Source organism: Mycteria americana, unplaced genomic scaffold, assembly GCF_035582795.1.
Source record: "Mycteria americana isolate JAX WOST 10 ecotype Jacksonville Zoo and Gardens unplaced genomic scaffold, USCA_MyAme_1.0 Scaffold_109, whole genome shotgun sequence".
In the NCBI taxonomy this organism is placed as follows: domain Eukaryota; kingdom Metazoa; phylum Chordata; class Aves; order Ciconiiformes; family Ciconiidae; genus Mycteria; species Mycteria americana.
In genome coordinates this window covers 128250-145650 of record NW_027445449.1, presented here as the reverse complement: position 1 = coordinate 145650, position 17401 = coordinate 128250, and the positions used below count along the sequence as shown (strand labels likewise).

Here is a 17401-nt window from a genome sequence, read left to right as displayed (position 1 = left end):
CTGGGAGATGCCGGGGGAAAGGAAAGGACATGGATAAGGTCCAAGCCCATGAGGATCAGCTGTAAAGGAAACTCCTTCTGATAAGGAAGCTCATTCTGGGGTGGAGAACAGCCAAGGGGTGCTTTGGGGTGGGAACTGCTGGTGGGATGGCAGTGGGGTCAGCGCCCCAACCTCGGGGGGACACAGCACCCATGGCAGCAGTGCATGCACAGGGAGAGAGAGGAGGACAAAGTTCTCCCTCTCCCCAGCCCCGAGGAACCCCGTCCTTCTGCACCCACACGTGCCTCAGCCGCAACTCCTTCACAGCAACCCCTCGGCTGCCCGAGAGCACTGCTGAAAACACAACACACACCTCCACAGCCACCACAGCCACCAGGGACCCGGCCGGCACCACAACCCTGATACGGCCACCACCACCTCTGCACCCACCAAAGCCATGACCACCTCTGCACCCACCACAGACACCAGAACTTGTGCTCTCTCCACAGCCTCCAACACGACCACAACCACCAGGACCACCAGCACCTCTACTCCCACCAGAACAACCTCCAACACCTCTGCACTCAACATGACAGCCACGAACACCTCTGCAGTATCCACCTTGCCCAACACCACATCTGCATCCACCGTGGATACCAGAACCTCTGCAATCACCATCATGCCCACCAGCTCCTCTGCAACCACAACAGACTCCAGCACGTCTGCTATGACAATTGACACCGACAACTCTACAACCACCATCGACACCAGCACCTCTGCACCCACCATGACAGCCACCACCACCTCTGCACCCACCATAATGCCCACCAGCACCTCTGCACCCACCGCCACGGACACCACCACCTCTACACTATCCACCATGGCCACCACCACCTCTCAAAACCCCATGCCAACCACCATCTCCACAAACACCATGCCCACCAACACCCCTACAATTTCCCAAAACACCACCACCTCTACAACTTCAACGGCCACCAGCACCTCTCAAACCTCCAAGGCCACCAGCACCTCTGAAGCCTCCTCTGCCACCGCCAGATCTACACCCACTATGTCAGCCAGCAACTCAGAAACCACCACGCCCACGAGTGACTCTACAAAAACCCCCACGTCCAGCACCTCTGCAACCACCACGGACACCAGCATCTCTGAAGCCTCCATGGCCACCACCACCTCTGCAAGCTCCACGGACAGCACCACCTCTAAAACCTCCATGCGCACCAGCACCTCTGAAGCCTCCTCTGCCACCACCACCTCTACACCCACTATGTCAACCACCATCTCCACAACCACCATGCCCACGAGCGAATCTACAACCACCAAAACCGTCAGCACCTCTGCAAGCTCCACAGAAACCAGCACCTCTGAAACCGCCATGGACACCAGCCCCTCTGCAGCCGCCATGACAGCCTCTAGCACCTCTGCACCCATCATGACTGCCACCATCACCTCGGCAGCATCCACCTTGCACACCAGCACATCTGCATCCACCGTGCATACCAGCACCTCTGCAACCACCATGATGTCCACCAGCACCTCTGAACCCACCATGATGCCCACCAGCACTTTAACAACCACCGTGGATACCAACACCTCTGCAACCACCACGGCCACCACTACCTCCGCACCAATCATGACAGCCTCTAGCACCTCTGCACCCATCAAGACCACCACCATCACCTCTGCAGCATCCACTACGCCCACCAGCACCTCTACATCCACCGTGCATACCAGCACCTCTGCAATCACCATCATGCCCACCAGCTCCTCTGCAACCACAACAGACTCCAGCACGTCTGCTATGACAATTGACACCGGCACCGCTACAACCACCATCGACAACACCACCTCTGCACCCACCATGACAGCCACCACCACCTCTGCACCCACCATAATGCCCACCAGCACCTCTGCACCCACCGCCACGGACACCACCACCTCTACACTATCCACCATGGCCACCACCACCTCTCAAAACCCCATGCCAACCACCATCTCCACTAACACCATGCCCACCAACACCCCTACAATTTCCCAAAACACCACCACCTCTACAACTTCAACGGCCACCAGCACCTCTCAAACCTCCAAGGTCACCACCACCTCTGAAGCCTCCTCTGCCACCGCCATATCTACACCCACTATGTCAGCCAGCAACTCAGAAACCACCATGCCCACGAGTGACTCTACAAAAACCCCCACGTCCAGCACCTCTGCCACCACCACGGACACCAGCATCTCTGAAGCCTCCATGGCCACCACCACCTCTGCAAGCTCCACGGACAGCAGCACCTCTACAACCTCTATGCACACCAGAACCTCTGAAGCCTCCTCTGCCACCACCACCTCTACACCCACTATGTCAACTACCATCTCTACAACCACCATGCTCACGAGCGAATCTACAACCACCACAACCGCCAGCACCTCTGCAAGCTCCACAGAAACCAGCACCTCTGAAACCGCCATGGACACCAGCCCCTCTGCATCCGTCATGACAGCCTCTAGCACCTCTGCACCCATCATGACTGCCACCATCACCTCGGCAGCATCCACCTTGCACACCAGCACATCTGCATCCACCGTGCATACCAGCACCTCTGCAACCACCATGATGTCCACCAGCACCTCTGAACCCACCATGATGCCCACCAGCACTTTAACAACCACCGTGGATACCAGCACCTCTGCAACCACCATGGCCACCACTACCTCCGCACCAATCATGACAGCCTCTAGCACCTCTGCACCCATCAAGACCACCACCGTCACCTCTGCAGCATCCACTACGCCCACCAGCACCTCTACATCCACCGTGCATACCAGCACCTCTGCAATCACCGTGATGCCCACCAGCTCCTCTGCAACCACAACAGACTCCAGCACATCTGCTATGACAATTGACACCGGCACCTCTACAACCACCATCGACACCAGCACCTCTGCACCCACCATGACAGCCACCACCACCTCTGCACCCACCGCCACGGACACCACCACCTCTACACTATCCACCATGGCCACCACCACCTCTCAAAACCCCATGCCAACCACCATCTCCACAAACACCATGCCCACCAACATCCCTACAATTTCCCAAAACACCACCACCTCTACAACTTCAACGGCCACCAGCACCTCTCAAACCTCCAAGGCCACCAGCACCTCTGAAGCCTCCTCTGCCACCGCCATATCTACACCCACTATGTCAGCCAGCAACTCAGAAACCACCACGCCCACGAGTGACTCTACAAAAACCCCCACGTCCAGCACCTCTGCAACCACCACGGACACCAGCATCTCTGAAGCCTCCATGGACACCACCACCTCTGCAAGCTCCACGGACAGCAGCACCTCTACAACCTCCATGCGCACCAGCACCTCTGAAGCCTCCTCTGCCACCAACACCTCTACACCCACTATGTCAACCACCATCTCCACAACCACCATGCCCACGAGCGAATCTACAACCACCACAACCGTCAGCACCTCTGCAAGCTCCAAAGAAACCAGCACCTCTGAAACCTCCACGAACACCAGCCCCTCTGCAACCACCATGACGGACATCACCACCTCTACACTATCCAACATGGCTACCACCACCTCTCAAAACCCCATGCCAACCACCATCTCCACAAACACCATGCCCACCAACATCCCTACAATTTCCCAAAACACCACCACCTCTACAACTTCAACGGCCACCAGCACCTCTCAAACCTCCAAGGTCACCAGCACCTCTGAAGCCTCCTCTGCCACCACCACCTCTACACCCACTACGTCAACCACCATCTCTACAACCACCATGCCCACGAGCGAATCTACAACCACCACAACCGCCAGCACCTCTGCAAGCTCCACAGAAACCAGCACCTCTGAAACCGCCATGGACACCAGCTCCTCTGCATCCGCCATGACAGCCTCTAGCACCTCTGCACCCATCATGACTGCCACCATCACCTCGGCAGCATCCACCTTGCACACCAGCACATCTGCATCCACCGTGCATACCAGCACCTCTGCAACCACCATGATGCCCACCAGCACCTCTGAACCCACCATGATGCCCACCAGCACTTTAACAACCACCGTGGATTCCAGCACCTCTGCAACCACCACGGCCACCACTACCTCCGCACCAATCATGACAGCCTCTAGCACCTCTGCACCCATCAAGACCACCACCATCACCTCTGCAGCATCCACCTTGCACACCAGCACCTCTACATCCACCGTGCATACCAGCACCTCTGCAATCACCATCATGCCCACCAGCTCCTCTGCAACCACAACAGACTCCAGCACGTCTGCTATGACAATTGACACCGGCACCTCTACAACCACCATCGACACCAGCACCTCTGCACCCACCATAATGCCCACCAGCACCTCTGCACCCACCGCCACGGACACCACCACCTCTACACTATCCACCATGGCCACCACCACCTCTCAAAACCCCATGCCAAACACCATCTCCACTAACACCATGCCCACCAACATCCCTACAATTTCCCAAAACACCACCACCTCTACAACTTCAACGGCCACCAGCACCTCTCAAACCTCCAAGGTCACCACCACCTCTGAAGCCTCCTCTGCCACCGCCAGATCTACACCCACTATGTCAGCCAGCAACTCAGAAACCACCATGCCCACGAGTGACTCTACAAAAACCCCCACGTCCAGCACCTCTGCAACCACCATGGACACCAGCATCTCTGAAGCCTCCATGGCCACCACCACCTCTGCAAGCTCCACGGCCACCAGCACCTCTCAAACCTCCAAGGTCACCAGCACCTCTGAAGCCTCCTCTGCCACCACCACCTCTACACCCACTATGTCAACCACCATATCCACAACCACCATGCCCACGAGCGAATCTACAAGCACCACAACCGCCAGCACCTCTGCAAGCTCCACAGAAACCAGCACCTCTGAAACCGCCATGGACACCAGCCCCTCTGCATCCGCCATGACAGCCTCTAGCACCTCTGCACCCATCATGACTGCCACCATCACCTCGGCAGCATCCACCTTGCACACCAGCACCTCCGCATCCACCGTGCATACCAGCACCTCTGCAACCACCATGATGTCCACCAGCACCTCTGAACCCACCATGATGCCCACCAGCACTTTAACAACCACCGTGGATACCAACACCTCTGCAACCACCACGGCCACCACTACCTCCGCACCAATCATGACAGCCTCTAGCACCTCTGCACCCATCAAGACCACCACCATCACCTCTGCAGCATCCACTACGCCCACCAGCACCTCTACATCCACCGTGCATACCAGCACCTCTGCAGTCACCATCATGCCCACCAACTCCTCTGCAACAACAACAGACTCCAGCACATCTGCTATGACAATTGACACCGGCACCTCTACAACCACCATCGACACCAGCACCTCTGCACCCACCACGACAGCCACCACCACCTCTGTACCCACCATAATGCCCACCAGCACCTCTGCACCCACCGCCACGGACACCACCACCTCTACACTATCCACCATGGCCACCACCACCTCTCAAAACCCCATGACAACCACCATCTCCACTAACACCACGCCCACCAACACCCCTACAATTTCCCAAAACACCACCACCTCTACAACTTCAACGGCCACCAGCACCTCTCAAACCTCCAAGGTCACCAGCACCTCTGAAGCCTCCTCTGCCACCGCCATATCTACACCCACTATGTCAGCCAGCAACTCAGAAACCACCATGCCCACGAGTGACTCTATAAAAACCCCCACGTCCAGCACCTCTGCAACCACCACGGACACCAGCATCTCTGAAGCCTCCATGGCCACCACCACCTCTGCAAGCTCCACGGACAGCACCACCTCTACAACCTCTATGCGCACCAGAACCTCTGAAGCCTCCTCTGCCACCACCACCTCTACACCCACTATGTCAACCACCATCTCCACAACCACCATGCCCACGAGCGAATCTACAACCACCACAACCGTCAGCACCTCTGCAAGCTCCAAAGAAACCAGCACCTCTGAAACCTCCACGAACACCATCCCCTCTGCAACCACCATGACGGACATCACCACCTCTACACTATCCACCATGGCCACCACCACCTCTCAAAACACCATGCCAACCACCATCTCCACAAACACCATGCCCACCAACATCCCTACAATTTCCCAAAACACCACCACCTCTACAACTTCAACGGCCACCAGCACCTCTCAAACCTCCAAGGTCACCACCACCTCTGAAGCCTCCTCTGCCACCGCCATATCTACACCCACTATGTCAGCCAGCAACTCAGAAACCACCATGCCCACGAGTGACTCTACAAAAACCCCCACGTCCAGCACCTCTGCAACCACCACGGACACCAGCATCTCTGAAGCCTCCATGGCCACCACCACCTCTGCAAGCCCCACGGACAGCAGCACCTCTACAACCTCCATGCGCACCAGCACCTCTGAAGCCTCCTCTGCCACCACCACCTCTACACCCACTACGTCAACCACCATCTCTACAACCACCATGCCCACGAGCGAATCTACAACCACCACAACCGCCAGCACCTCTGCAAGCTCCAAAGAAACCAGCACCTCTGAAACCGCCATGGACACCAGCCCCTCTGCATCCGCCATGACAGCCTCTAGCACCTCTGCACCCATCAAGACCACCACCATCACCTCTGCAGCATCCACTACGCCCACCAGCACCTCTACATCCACCGTGCATACCAGCACCTCTGCAATCACCATCATGCCCACCAGCTCCTCTGCAACCACAACAGACTCCAGCACGTCTGCTATGACAATTGACACCGGCACCTCTACAACCACCATCGACAACAGCACCTCTGCACCCACCACGACAGCCACCACCAGCTCTGCACCCACCATAATGCCCACCAGCACCTCTGCACCCACCATAATGCCCACCAGCACCTCTGCACCCACCGCCACAGACACCACCACCTCTACACTATCCACCATGGCCACCACCACCTCTCAAAACCCCATGCCAACCACCATCTCCACAAACACCATGCCCACCAACATCCCTACAATTTCCCAAAACACCACCACCTCTACAACTTCAACGGCCACCAGCACCTCTCAAACCTCCAAGGTCACCAGCACCTCTGAAGCCTCCTCTGCCACCACCACCTCTACACCCACTACGTCAACCACCATCTCTACAACCACCATGCCCACGAGCGAATCTACAACCACCACAACCGCCAGCACCTCTGCAAGCTCCACAGAAACCAGCACCTCTGAAACCGCCATGGACACCAGCTCCTCTGCATCCGCCATGACAGCCTCTAGCACCTCTGCACCCATCATGACTGCCACCATCACCTCGGCAGCATCCACCTTGCACACCAGCACCTCCGCATCCACTGTGCATACCAGCACCTCTGCAACCACCATGATGCCCACCAGCACCTCTGAACCCACCATGATGCCCACCAGCACTTTAACAACCACCGTGGATACCAGCACCTCTGCAACCACCACGGCCACCACTACCTCCGCACCAATCATGACAGCCTCTAGCACCTCTGCACCCATCAAGACCACCACCATCACCTCTGCAGCATCCACTACGCCCACCAGCACCTCTACATCCACCGTGCATACCAGCACCTCTGCAATCACCATCATGCCCACCAGCTCCTCTGCAACCACAACAGACTCCAGCACGTCTGCTATGACAATTGACACCGGCACCTCTACAACCACCATCGACAACAGCACCTCTGCACCCACCACGACAGCCACCACCAGCTCTGCACCCACCATAATGCCCACCAGCACCTCTGCACCCACCATGACAGCCACCACCACCTCTGCACCCACCATAATGCCCACCAGCACCTCTGCACCCACCATAATGCCCACCAGCACCTCTGCACCCACCGCCACGGACACCACCACCTCTACACTATCCACCATGGCCACCACCACCTCTCAAAACCCCATGCCAACCACCATCTCCACAAACACCATGCCCACCAACATCCCTACAATTTCCCAAAACACCACCACCTCTACAACTTCAACGGCCACCAGCACCTCTCAAACCTCCAAGGTCACCAGCACCTCTGAAGCCTCCTCTGCCACCGCCAGCTCTACACCCACTATGTCAGCCAGCAACTCAGAAACCACCATGCCCACGAGTGACTCTACAAAAACCCCCACGTCCAGCACCTCTGCAACCACCACGGACACCAGCATCTCTGAAGCCTCCATGGCCACCACCACCTCTGCAAGCTCCACGGACAGCACCACCTCTACAACCTCTATGCACACCAGAACCTCTGAAGCCTCCTCTGCCACCACCACCTCTACACCCACTATGTCAACCACCATCTCCACAACCACCATGCCCACGAGCGAATCTACAACCACCACAACCGTCAGCACCTCTGCAAGCTCCAAAGAAACCAGCACCTCTGAAACCTCCACGAACACCAGCCCCTCTGCAACCACCATGACGGACATCACCACCTCTACTATATCCACCATGGCCACCACCACCTCTCAAAACCCCATGACAACCACCATCTCCACAAACACCATGCCCACCAACATCCCTACAATTTCCCAAAACACCACCACCTCTACAACTTCAACGGCCACCAGCACCTCTCAAACCTCCAAGGTCACCACCACCTCTGAAGCCTCCTCTGCCACCGCCATATCTACACCCACTATGTCAGCCAGCAACTCAGAAACCACCATGCCCACGAGTGACTCTACAAAAACCCCCACGTCCAGCACCTCTGCAACCACCACGGACACCAGCATCTCTGAAGCCTCCATGGCCACCACCACCTCTGCAAGCCCCACGGACAGCAGCACCTCTACAACCTCCATGCGCACCAGCACCTCTGAAGCCTCCTCTGCCACCACCACCTCTACACCCACTACGTCAACCACCATCTCTACAACCACCATGCCCACGAGCGAATCTACAACCACCACAACCGCCAGCACCTCTGCAAGCTCCAAAGAAACCAGCACCTCTGAAACCGCCATGGACACCAGCCCCTCTGCATCCGCCATGACAGCCTCTAGCACCTCTGCACCCATCAAGACCACCACCATCACCTCTGCAGCATCCACTACGCACACCAGCACCTCTACATCCACCGTGCATACCAGCACCTCTGCAATCACCATCATGCCCACCAGCTCCTCTGCAACCACAACAGACTCCAGCACGTCTGCTATGACAATTGACACCGGCACCTCTACAACCACCGTCGACAACAGCACCTCTGCACCCACCACGACAGCCACCACCAGCTCTGCACCCACCATAATGCCCACCAGCACCTCTGCACCCACCATGACAGCCACCACCACCTCTGCACCCACCATAATGCCCACCAGCACCTCTGCACCCACCATAATGCCCACCAGCACCTCTGCACCCACCGCCACGGACACCACCACCTCTACACTATCCACCATGGCCACCACCACCTCTCAAAACCCCATGCCAACCACCATCTCCACAAACACCATGCCCACCAACATCCCTACAATTTCCCAAAACACCACCACCTCTACAACTTCAACGGCCACCAGCACCTCTCAAACCTCCAAGGTCACCAGCACCTCTGAAGCCTCCTCTGCCACCGCCAGCTCTACACCCACTATGTCAGCCAGCAACTCAGAAACCACCATGCCCACGAGTGACTCTACAAAAACCCCCACGTCCAGCACCTCTGCAACCACCACGGACACCAGCATCTCTGAAGCCTCCATGGCCACCACCACCATTGCAAGCCCCACGGACAGCAGCACCTCTGCAACCTCCATGCGCACCAGCACCTCTGAAGCCTCCTCTGCCACCACCACCTCTACACCCACTATGTCAACCACCATCTCTACAACCACCATGCCCACGAGCGAATCTACAACCACCAAAACCGCCAGCACCTCTGCAAGCTCCACAGAAACCAGCACCTCTGAAACCGCCATGGACACCAGCCCCTCTGCATCCGCCATGACAGCCTCTAGCACCTCTGCACCCATCATGACTGCCACCATCACCTCGGCAGCATCCACCTTGCATACCAGCACCTCCGCATCCACTGTGCATACCAGCACCTCTGCAACCACCATGATGTCCACCAGCACCTCTGAACCCACCATGATGCCCACCAGCACTTTAACAACCACTGTGGATACCAGCACATCTGCAACCACCACGGCCACCACTACCTCCGCACCAATCATGACAGCCTCTAGCACCTCTGCACCCATCAAGACCACCACCATCTCCTCTGCAGCATCCACTACGCCCACCAGCACCTCTACATCCACCGTGCATACCAGCACCTCTGCAATCACCATCATGCCCACCAGCTCCTCTGCAACCACAACAGACTCCAGCACGTCTGCTATGACAATTGACACCGGCACCTCTACAACCACCATCGACAACACCACCTCTGCACCCACCATGACAGCCACCACCAGCTCTGCACCCACCATAATGCCCACCAGCACCTCTGCACCCACCGCCACGGACACCACCACCTCTACACTATCCACCATGGCCACCACCACCTCTCAAAACCCCATGCCAACCACCATCTCCACAAACACCATCCCCACCAACATCCCTACAATTTCCCAAAACACCACCACCTCTAGAACTTCAACGGCCACCAGCACCTCTCAAACCTCCAAGGTCACCAGCACCTCTGAAGCCTCCTCTGCCACCACCACCTCTACACGCACTATGTCAACCACCATCTCCACAACCACCATGCCCACGAGCGAATCTACAACCACCACAACCGCCAGCACCTCTGCAAGCTCCACAGAAACCAGCACCTCTGAAACCGCCATGGACACCAGCCCCTCTGCATCCGCCATGACAGCCTCTAGCACCTCTGCACCCATCAAGACCACCACCATCACCTCTGCAGCATCCACTTCGCCCACCAGCACCTCTACATCCACCGTGCATACCAGCACCTCTGCAATCACCATCATGCCCACCAGCTCCTCTGCAACCACAACAGACTCCAGCACGTCTGCTATGACAATTGACACCGGCACCTCTACAACCACCGTCGACAACAGCACCTCTGCACCCACCACGACAGCCACCACCAGCTCTGCACCCACCATAATGCCCACCAGCACCTCTGCACCCACCATGACAGCCACCACCACCTCTGCACCCACCATAATGCCCACCAGCACCTCTGCACCCACCATAATGCCCACCACCACCTCTGCACCCACCGCCACGGACACCACCACCTCTACACTATCCACCATGGCCACCACCACCTCTCAAAACCCCATGCCAACCACCATCTCCACAAACACCATGCCCACCAACATCCCTACAATTTCCCAAAACACCACCACCTCTACAACTTCAACGGCCACCAGCACCTCTCAAACCTCCAAGGTCACCAGCACCTCTGAAGCCTCCTCTGCCACCGCCAGCTCTACACCCACTATGTCAGCCAGCAACTCAGAAACCACCATGCCCGCGAGTGACTCTACAAAAACCCCCACGTCCAGCACCTCTGCAACCACCACGGACACCAGCATCTCTGAAGCCTCCATGGCCACCACCACCTCTGCAAGCCCCACGGACAGCAGCACCTCTGCAACCTCCATGCGCACCAGCACCTCTGAAGCCTCCTCTGCCACCACCACCTCTACACCCACTACGTCAACCACCATCTCTACAACCACCATGCCCACGAGCGAATCTACAACCACCAAAACCGCCAGCACCTCTGCAAGCTCCAAAGAAACCAGCACCTCTGAAACCGCCATGGACACCAGCCCCTCTGCAACCACCATGACGGACATCACCACCTCTACACTATCCACCATGGCCACCACCACCTCTCAAAACCCCATGCCAAGCACCATCTCCACAAACACCATCCCCACCAACATCCCTACAATTTCCCAAAACACCACCACCTCTACAACTTCAACGGCCACCAGCACCTCTCAAACCTCCAAGGTCACCAGCACCTCTGAAGCCTCCTCTGCCACCACCACCTCTACACGCACTATGTCAACCACCATCTCCACAACCACCATGCCCACGAGCGAATCTACAACCACCACAACCATCAGCACCTCTGCAAGCTCCACAGAAACCAGCACCTCTGAAACCGCCATGGACACCAGCCCCTCTGCATCCGCCATGACAGCCTCTAGCACCTCTGCACCCATCAAGACCACCACCATCACCTCTGCAGCATCCACTACGCCCACCAGCACCTCTACATCCACCGTGCATACCAGCACCTCTGCAATCACCATCATGCCCACCAGCTCCTCTGCAACCACAACAGACTCCAGCACGTCTGCTATGACAATTGACACCGGCACCTCTACAACCACCATCGACAACAGCACCTCTGCACCCACCACGACAGCCACCACCAGCTCTGCACCCACCATAATGCCCACCAGCACCTCTGCACCCACCATGACAGCCACCACCACCTCTGCACCCACCATAATGCCCACCAGCACCTCTGCACCCACCATAATGCCCACCAGCACCTCTGCACCCACCATGACAGCCACCACCACCTCTGCACCCACCATAATGCCCACCAGCACCTCTGCACCCACCATAATGCCCACCACCACCTCTGCACCCACCGCCACGGACACCACCACCTCTACACTATCCACCATGGCCACCACCACCTCTCAAAACCCCATGCCAACCACCATCTCCACAAACACCATGCCCACCAACATCCCTACAATTTCCCAAACCACCACCACCTCTACAACTTCAACGGCCACCAGCACCTCTCAAACCTCCAAGGTCACCAGCACCTCTAAAGCCTCCTCTGCCACCGCCAGCTCTACACCCACTATGTCAGCCAGCATCTCAGAAACCACCATGCCCACGAGTGACTCTACAAAAACCCCCACGTCCAGCACCTCTGCAACCACCACGGACACCAGCATCTCTGAAGCCTCCATGGCCACCACCACCTCTGCAAGCCCCACGGACAGCAGCACCTCTACAACCTCCATGCGCACCAGCACCTCTGAAGCCTCCTCTGCCACCACCACCTCTACACCCACTACGTCAACCACCATCTCTACAACCACCATGCCCACGAGCGAATCTACAACCACCACAACCGCCAGCACCTCTGCAAGCTCCACAGAAACCAGCACCTCTGAAACCGCCATGGACACCAGCCCCTCTGCATCCGCCATGACAGCCTCTAGCACCTCTGCACCCATCATGACTGCCACCATCACCGCGGCAGCATCCACCTTGCACACCAGCACCTCCGCATCCACTGTGCATACCAGCACCTCTGCAACCACCATGATGCCCACCAGCACCTCTGAACCCACCATGATGCCCACCAGCACTTTAACAACCACCGTGCATACCAGCACCTCTGCAATCACCATCATGCCCACCAGCTCCTCTGCAACCACAACAGACTCCAGCACATCTGCTATGACAATTGACACCGGCACCTCTACAACCACCATCGACAACAGCACCTCTGCACCCACCACGACAGCCACCACCAGCTCTGCACCCACCATAATGCCCACCAGCACCTCTGCACCCACCATGACAGCCACCACCACCTCTGCACCCACCATAATGCCCACCAGCACCTCTGCACCCACCATAATGCCCACCACCACCTCTGCACCCACCGCCACGGACACCACCACCTCTACACTATCCACCATGGCCACCACCACCTCTCAAAACACCATGCCAACCACCATCTCCACAAACACCATGCCCACCAACATCCCTACAATTTCCCAAAACACCACCACCTCTACAACTTCAACGGCCACCAGCACCTCTCAAACCTCCAAGGTCACCAGCACCTCTGAAGCCTCCTCTGCCACCGCCATATCTACACCCACTATGTCAGCCAGCATCTCAGAAACCACCATGCCCACGAGTGACTCTACAAAAACCCCCACGTCCAGCACCTCTGCAACCACCACGGACACCAGCATCTCTGAAGCCTCCATGGCCACCACCACCTCTGCAAGCTCCACGGACAGCAGCACCTCTACAACCTCCATGCGCACCAGCACCTCTGAAGCCTCCTCTGCCACCAACACCTCTACACCCACTATGTCAACCACCATCTCTACAACCACCATGCCCACGAGCGAATCTACAACCACCACAACCGCCAGCACCTCTGCAAGCTCCACAGAAACCAGCACCTCTGAAACCGCCATGGACACCAGCCCCTCTGCAAACACCATGACGGACATCACCACTTCTACTATATCCACCATGGCCACCACCACCTCTCAAAACCCCATGCCAACCACCATCTCCACAAACACCATCCCCACCAACACCCCTACAATTTCCCAAAACACCACCACCTCTACAACTTCAACGGCCACCAGCACCTCTCAAACCTCCAAGGTCACCACCACCTCTGAAGCCTCCTCTGCCACCGCCAGCTCTACACCCACTATGTCAGCCAGCAACTCAGAAACCACCATGCCCACGAGTGACTCTACAAAAACGCCCACGTCCAGCACCTCTGCAACCACCACGGACACCAGCATCTCTGAAGCCTCCATGGCCACCACCACCTCTGCAAGCCCCACGGACAGCAGCACCTCTGCAACCTCCATGCGCACCAGCACCTCTGAAGCCTCCTCTGCCACCACCACCTCTACACCCACTACGTCAACCACCATCTCTACAACCACCATGCCCACGAGCGAATCTACAACCACCACAACCGCCAGCACCTCTGCAAGCTCCACAGAAACCAGCACCTCTGAAACCGCCATGGACACCAGCCCCTCTGAATCCGCCATGACAGCCTCTAGCACCTCTGCACCCATCAAGACCACCACCATCACCTCTGCAGCATCCACTACGCCCACCAGCACCTCTACATCCACCGTGCATACCAGCACCTCTGCAATCACCATCATGCCCACCAGCTCCTCTGCAACCACAACAGACTCCAGCACGTCTGCTATGACAATTGACACCGGCACCTCTACAACCACCATCGACAACAGCACCTCTGCACCCACCACGACAGCCACCACCAGCTCTGCACCCACCATAATGCCCACCAGCACCTCTGCACCCACCATGACAGCCACCACCACCTCTGCACCCACCATAATGCCCACCAGCACCTCTGCACCCACCATAATGCCCACCACCACCTCTCAAAACCCCATGCCAACCACCATCTCCACAAACACCATGCCCACCAACATCCCTACAATTTCCCAAAACACCACCACCTCTAGAACTTCAACGGCCACCAGCACCTCTCAAACCTCCAAGGTCACCAGCACCTCTGAAGCCTCCTCTGCCACCACCACCTCTACACCCACTACGTCAACCACCATCTCTACAACCACCATGCCCACGAGCAAATCTACAACCACCACAACCGCCAGCACCTCTGCAAGCTCCACAGAAACCAGCACCTCTGAAACCGCCATGGACACCAGCCCCTCTGCATCCGCCATGACAGCCTCTAGCACCTCTGCACCCATCATGACTGCCACCATCACCGCGGCAGCATCCACCTTGCACACCAGCACCTCCGCATCCACTGTGCATACCAGCACCTCTGCAACCACCGTGATGCCCACCAGCACCTCTGAACCCACCATGATGCCCACCAGCACTTTAACAACCACCGTGGATACCAGCACCTCTGCAACCACCACGGCCACCACTACCTCCGCACCAATCATGACAGCCTCTAGCACCTCTGCACCCATCAAGACCACCACCATCTCCTCTGCAGCATCCACTACGCCCACCAGCACCTCTACATCCACCGTGCATACCAGCACCTCTGCAATCACCATCATGCCCACCAGCTCCTCTGCAACCACAACAGACTCCAGCACGTCTGCTATGACAATTGACACCGGCACCTCTACAACCACCATTGACAACACCACCTCTGCACCCACCATGACAGCCACCACCACCTCTGCACCCACCATAATGCCCACCAGCACCTCTGCACCCACCGCCACGGACACCACCACCTCTACACTATCCACCATGGCCACCACCACCTCTCAAAACCCCATGCCAACCACCATCTCCACTAACACCATGCCCACCAACATCCCTACAATTTCCCAAAACACCACCACCTCTACAACTTCAACGGCCACCAGCACCTCTCAAACCTCCAAGGTCACCACCACCTCTGAAGCCTCCTCTGCCACCGCCAGCTCTACACCCACTATGTCAGCCAGCAACTCAGAAACCACCATGCCCACGAGTGACTCTACAAAAACCCCCACGTCCAGCACCTCTGCAACCACCACGGACACCAGCATCTCTGAAGCCTCCATGGACACCACCACCTCTGCAAGCTCCACGGACAGCAGCACCTCTACAACCTCTATGCACACCAGAACCTCTGAAGCCTCCTCTGCCACCACCACCTCTACACCCACTATGTCAACCACCATCTCCACAACCACCATGCCCACGAGCGAATCTACAACCACCACAACCGTCAGCACCTCTGCAAGCTCCAAAGAAACCAGCACCTCTGAAACCTCCACGAACACCAGCCCCTCTGCAACCACCATGACGGACATCACCACCTCTACTATATCCACCATGGCCACCACCACCTCTCAAAACCCCATGCCAACCACCATCTCCACAAACACCGTGCCCACCAACATCCCTACAATTTCCCAAAACACCACCACCTCTACAACTTCAACGGCCACCAGCACCTCTCAAACCTCCAAGGTCACCAGCACCTCTGAAGCCTCCTCTGCCACCGCCATATCTACACCCACTATGTCAGCCAGCAACTCAGAAACCACCATGCCCACGAGTGACTCTACAAAAACCCCCACGTCCAGCACCTCTGCAACCACCACGGACACCAGCATCTCTGAAGCCTCCATGGCCACCACCACCTCTGCAAGCTCCACGGACAGCAGCACCTCTACAACCTCCATGCGCACCAGCACCTCTGAAGCCTCCTCTGCCACCACCACCTCTACACCCACTATGTCAACCACCATCTCTACAAACACCATGCCCACGAGCGAATCTACAAGCACCACAACCGCCAGCACCTCTGCAAGCTCCACAGAAACCAGCACCTCTGAAACCGCCATGGACACCAGCCCCTCTGCATCCGCCATGACAGCCTCTAGCACCTCTGCACCCATCATGACTGCCACCATCGCCTCGGCAGCATCCACCTTGCACACCAGCACCTCCGCATCCACTGTGCATACCAGCACCTCTGCAACCACCATGATGCCCACCAGCACCTCTGAACCCACCATGATGCCCACCAGCACTTTAACAACCACCGTGGATACCAACACCTCTGCAACCACCATG

At 57.4% G+C, this 17401-nt stretch overlaps 2 protein-coding genes across 2 annotated transcripts; both read left to right on the top strand.

Annotated features, from left to right (window-relative positions):
* Positions 1 to 766: 766 nt before the first annotated feature.
* LOC142403115 (uncharacterized) lies at positions 767 to 10139 on the top strand. The gene is made up of 13 exons (XM_075489279.1): positions 767 to 915; positions 2314 to 2385; positions 2824 to 2933; positions 3918 to 3975; positions 4072 to 4360; positions 4736 to 4963; positions 5243 to 5715; positions 5779 to 6146; positions 7320 to 7412; positions 8328 to 8572; positions 9219 to 9228; positions 9771 to 9955; positions 10074 to 10139. Exons 1-13 carry the CDS (start codon positions 767 to 769, stop codon positions 10137 to 10139), a joined length of 2346 nt encoding a protein of 781 aa, XP_075345394.1.
* LOC142403114 (uncharacterized) lies at positions 10136 to 12168 on the top strand. Its single transcript, XM_075489278.1, has 5 exons — positions 10136 to 10240; positions 10283 to 10493; positions 10728 to 10850; positions 11679 to 11881; positions 12106 to 12168. The coding sequence occupies exons 1-5, from the start codon at positions 10136 to 10138 to the stop codon at positions 12166 to 12168; spliced, it is 705 nt and encodes a 234-aa protein (XP_075345393.1).
* The last annotated feature ends 5233 nt before the right edge of the window (positions 12169 to 17401 follow it).

Excerpts from the sequence above, each read along its gene's own strand:
- LOC142403115 (XM_075489279.1), top strand. The coding sequence starts at position 767 with ATGACAGCCACCACCACCTCTGCACCCACCATAATGCCCACCAGCACC. Across the intron at positions 916-2,313 it reads ACCATCTCCACAAACACCAT|AACCTCTGAAGCCTCCTCTG; the intron begins GCCCACCAACAC and ends TATGCACACCAG. Across the intron at positions 2,386-2,823 it reads ACCATCTCTACAACCACCAT|CACCTCTGCAATCACCGTGA; the intron begins GCTCACGAGCGA and ends CGTGCATACCAG.
- LOC142403114 (XM_075489278.1), top strand. The coding sequence starts at position 10,136 with ATGATGTCCACCAGCACCTCTGAACCCACCATGATGCCCACCAGCACT. Across the intron at positions 10,494-10,727 it reads CACCATGACAGCCACCACCA|CCTCCTCTGCCACCACCACC; the intron begins GCTCTGCACCCA and ends GCACCTCTGAAG. Across the intron at positions 11,882-12,105 it reads CCTCTACACTATCCACCATG|CGAATCTACAACCACCACAA; the intron begins GCCACCACCACC and ends CATGCCCACGAG.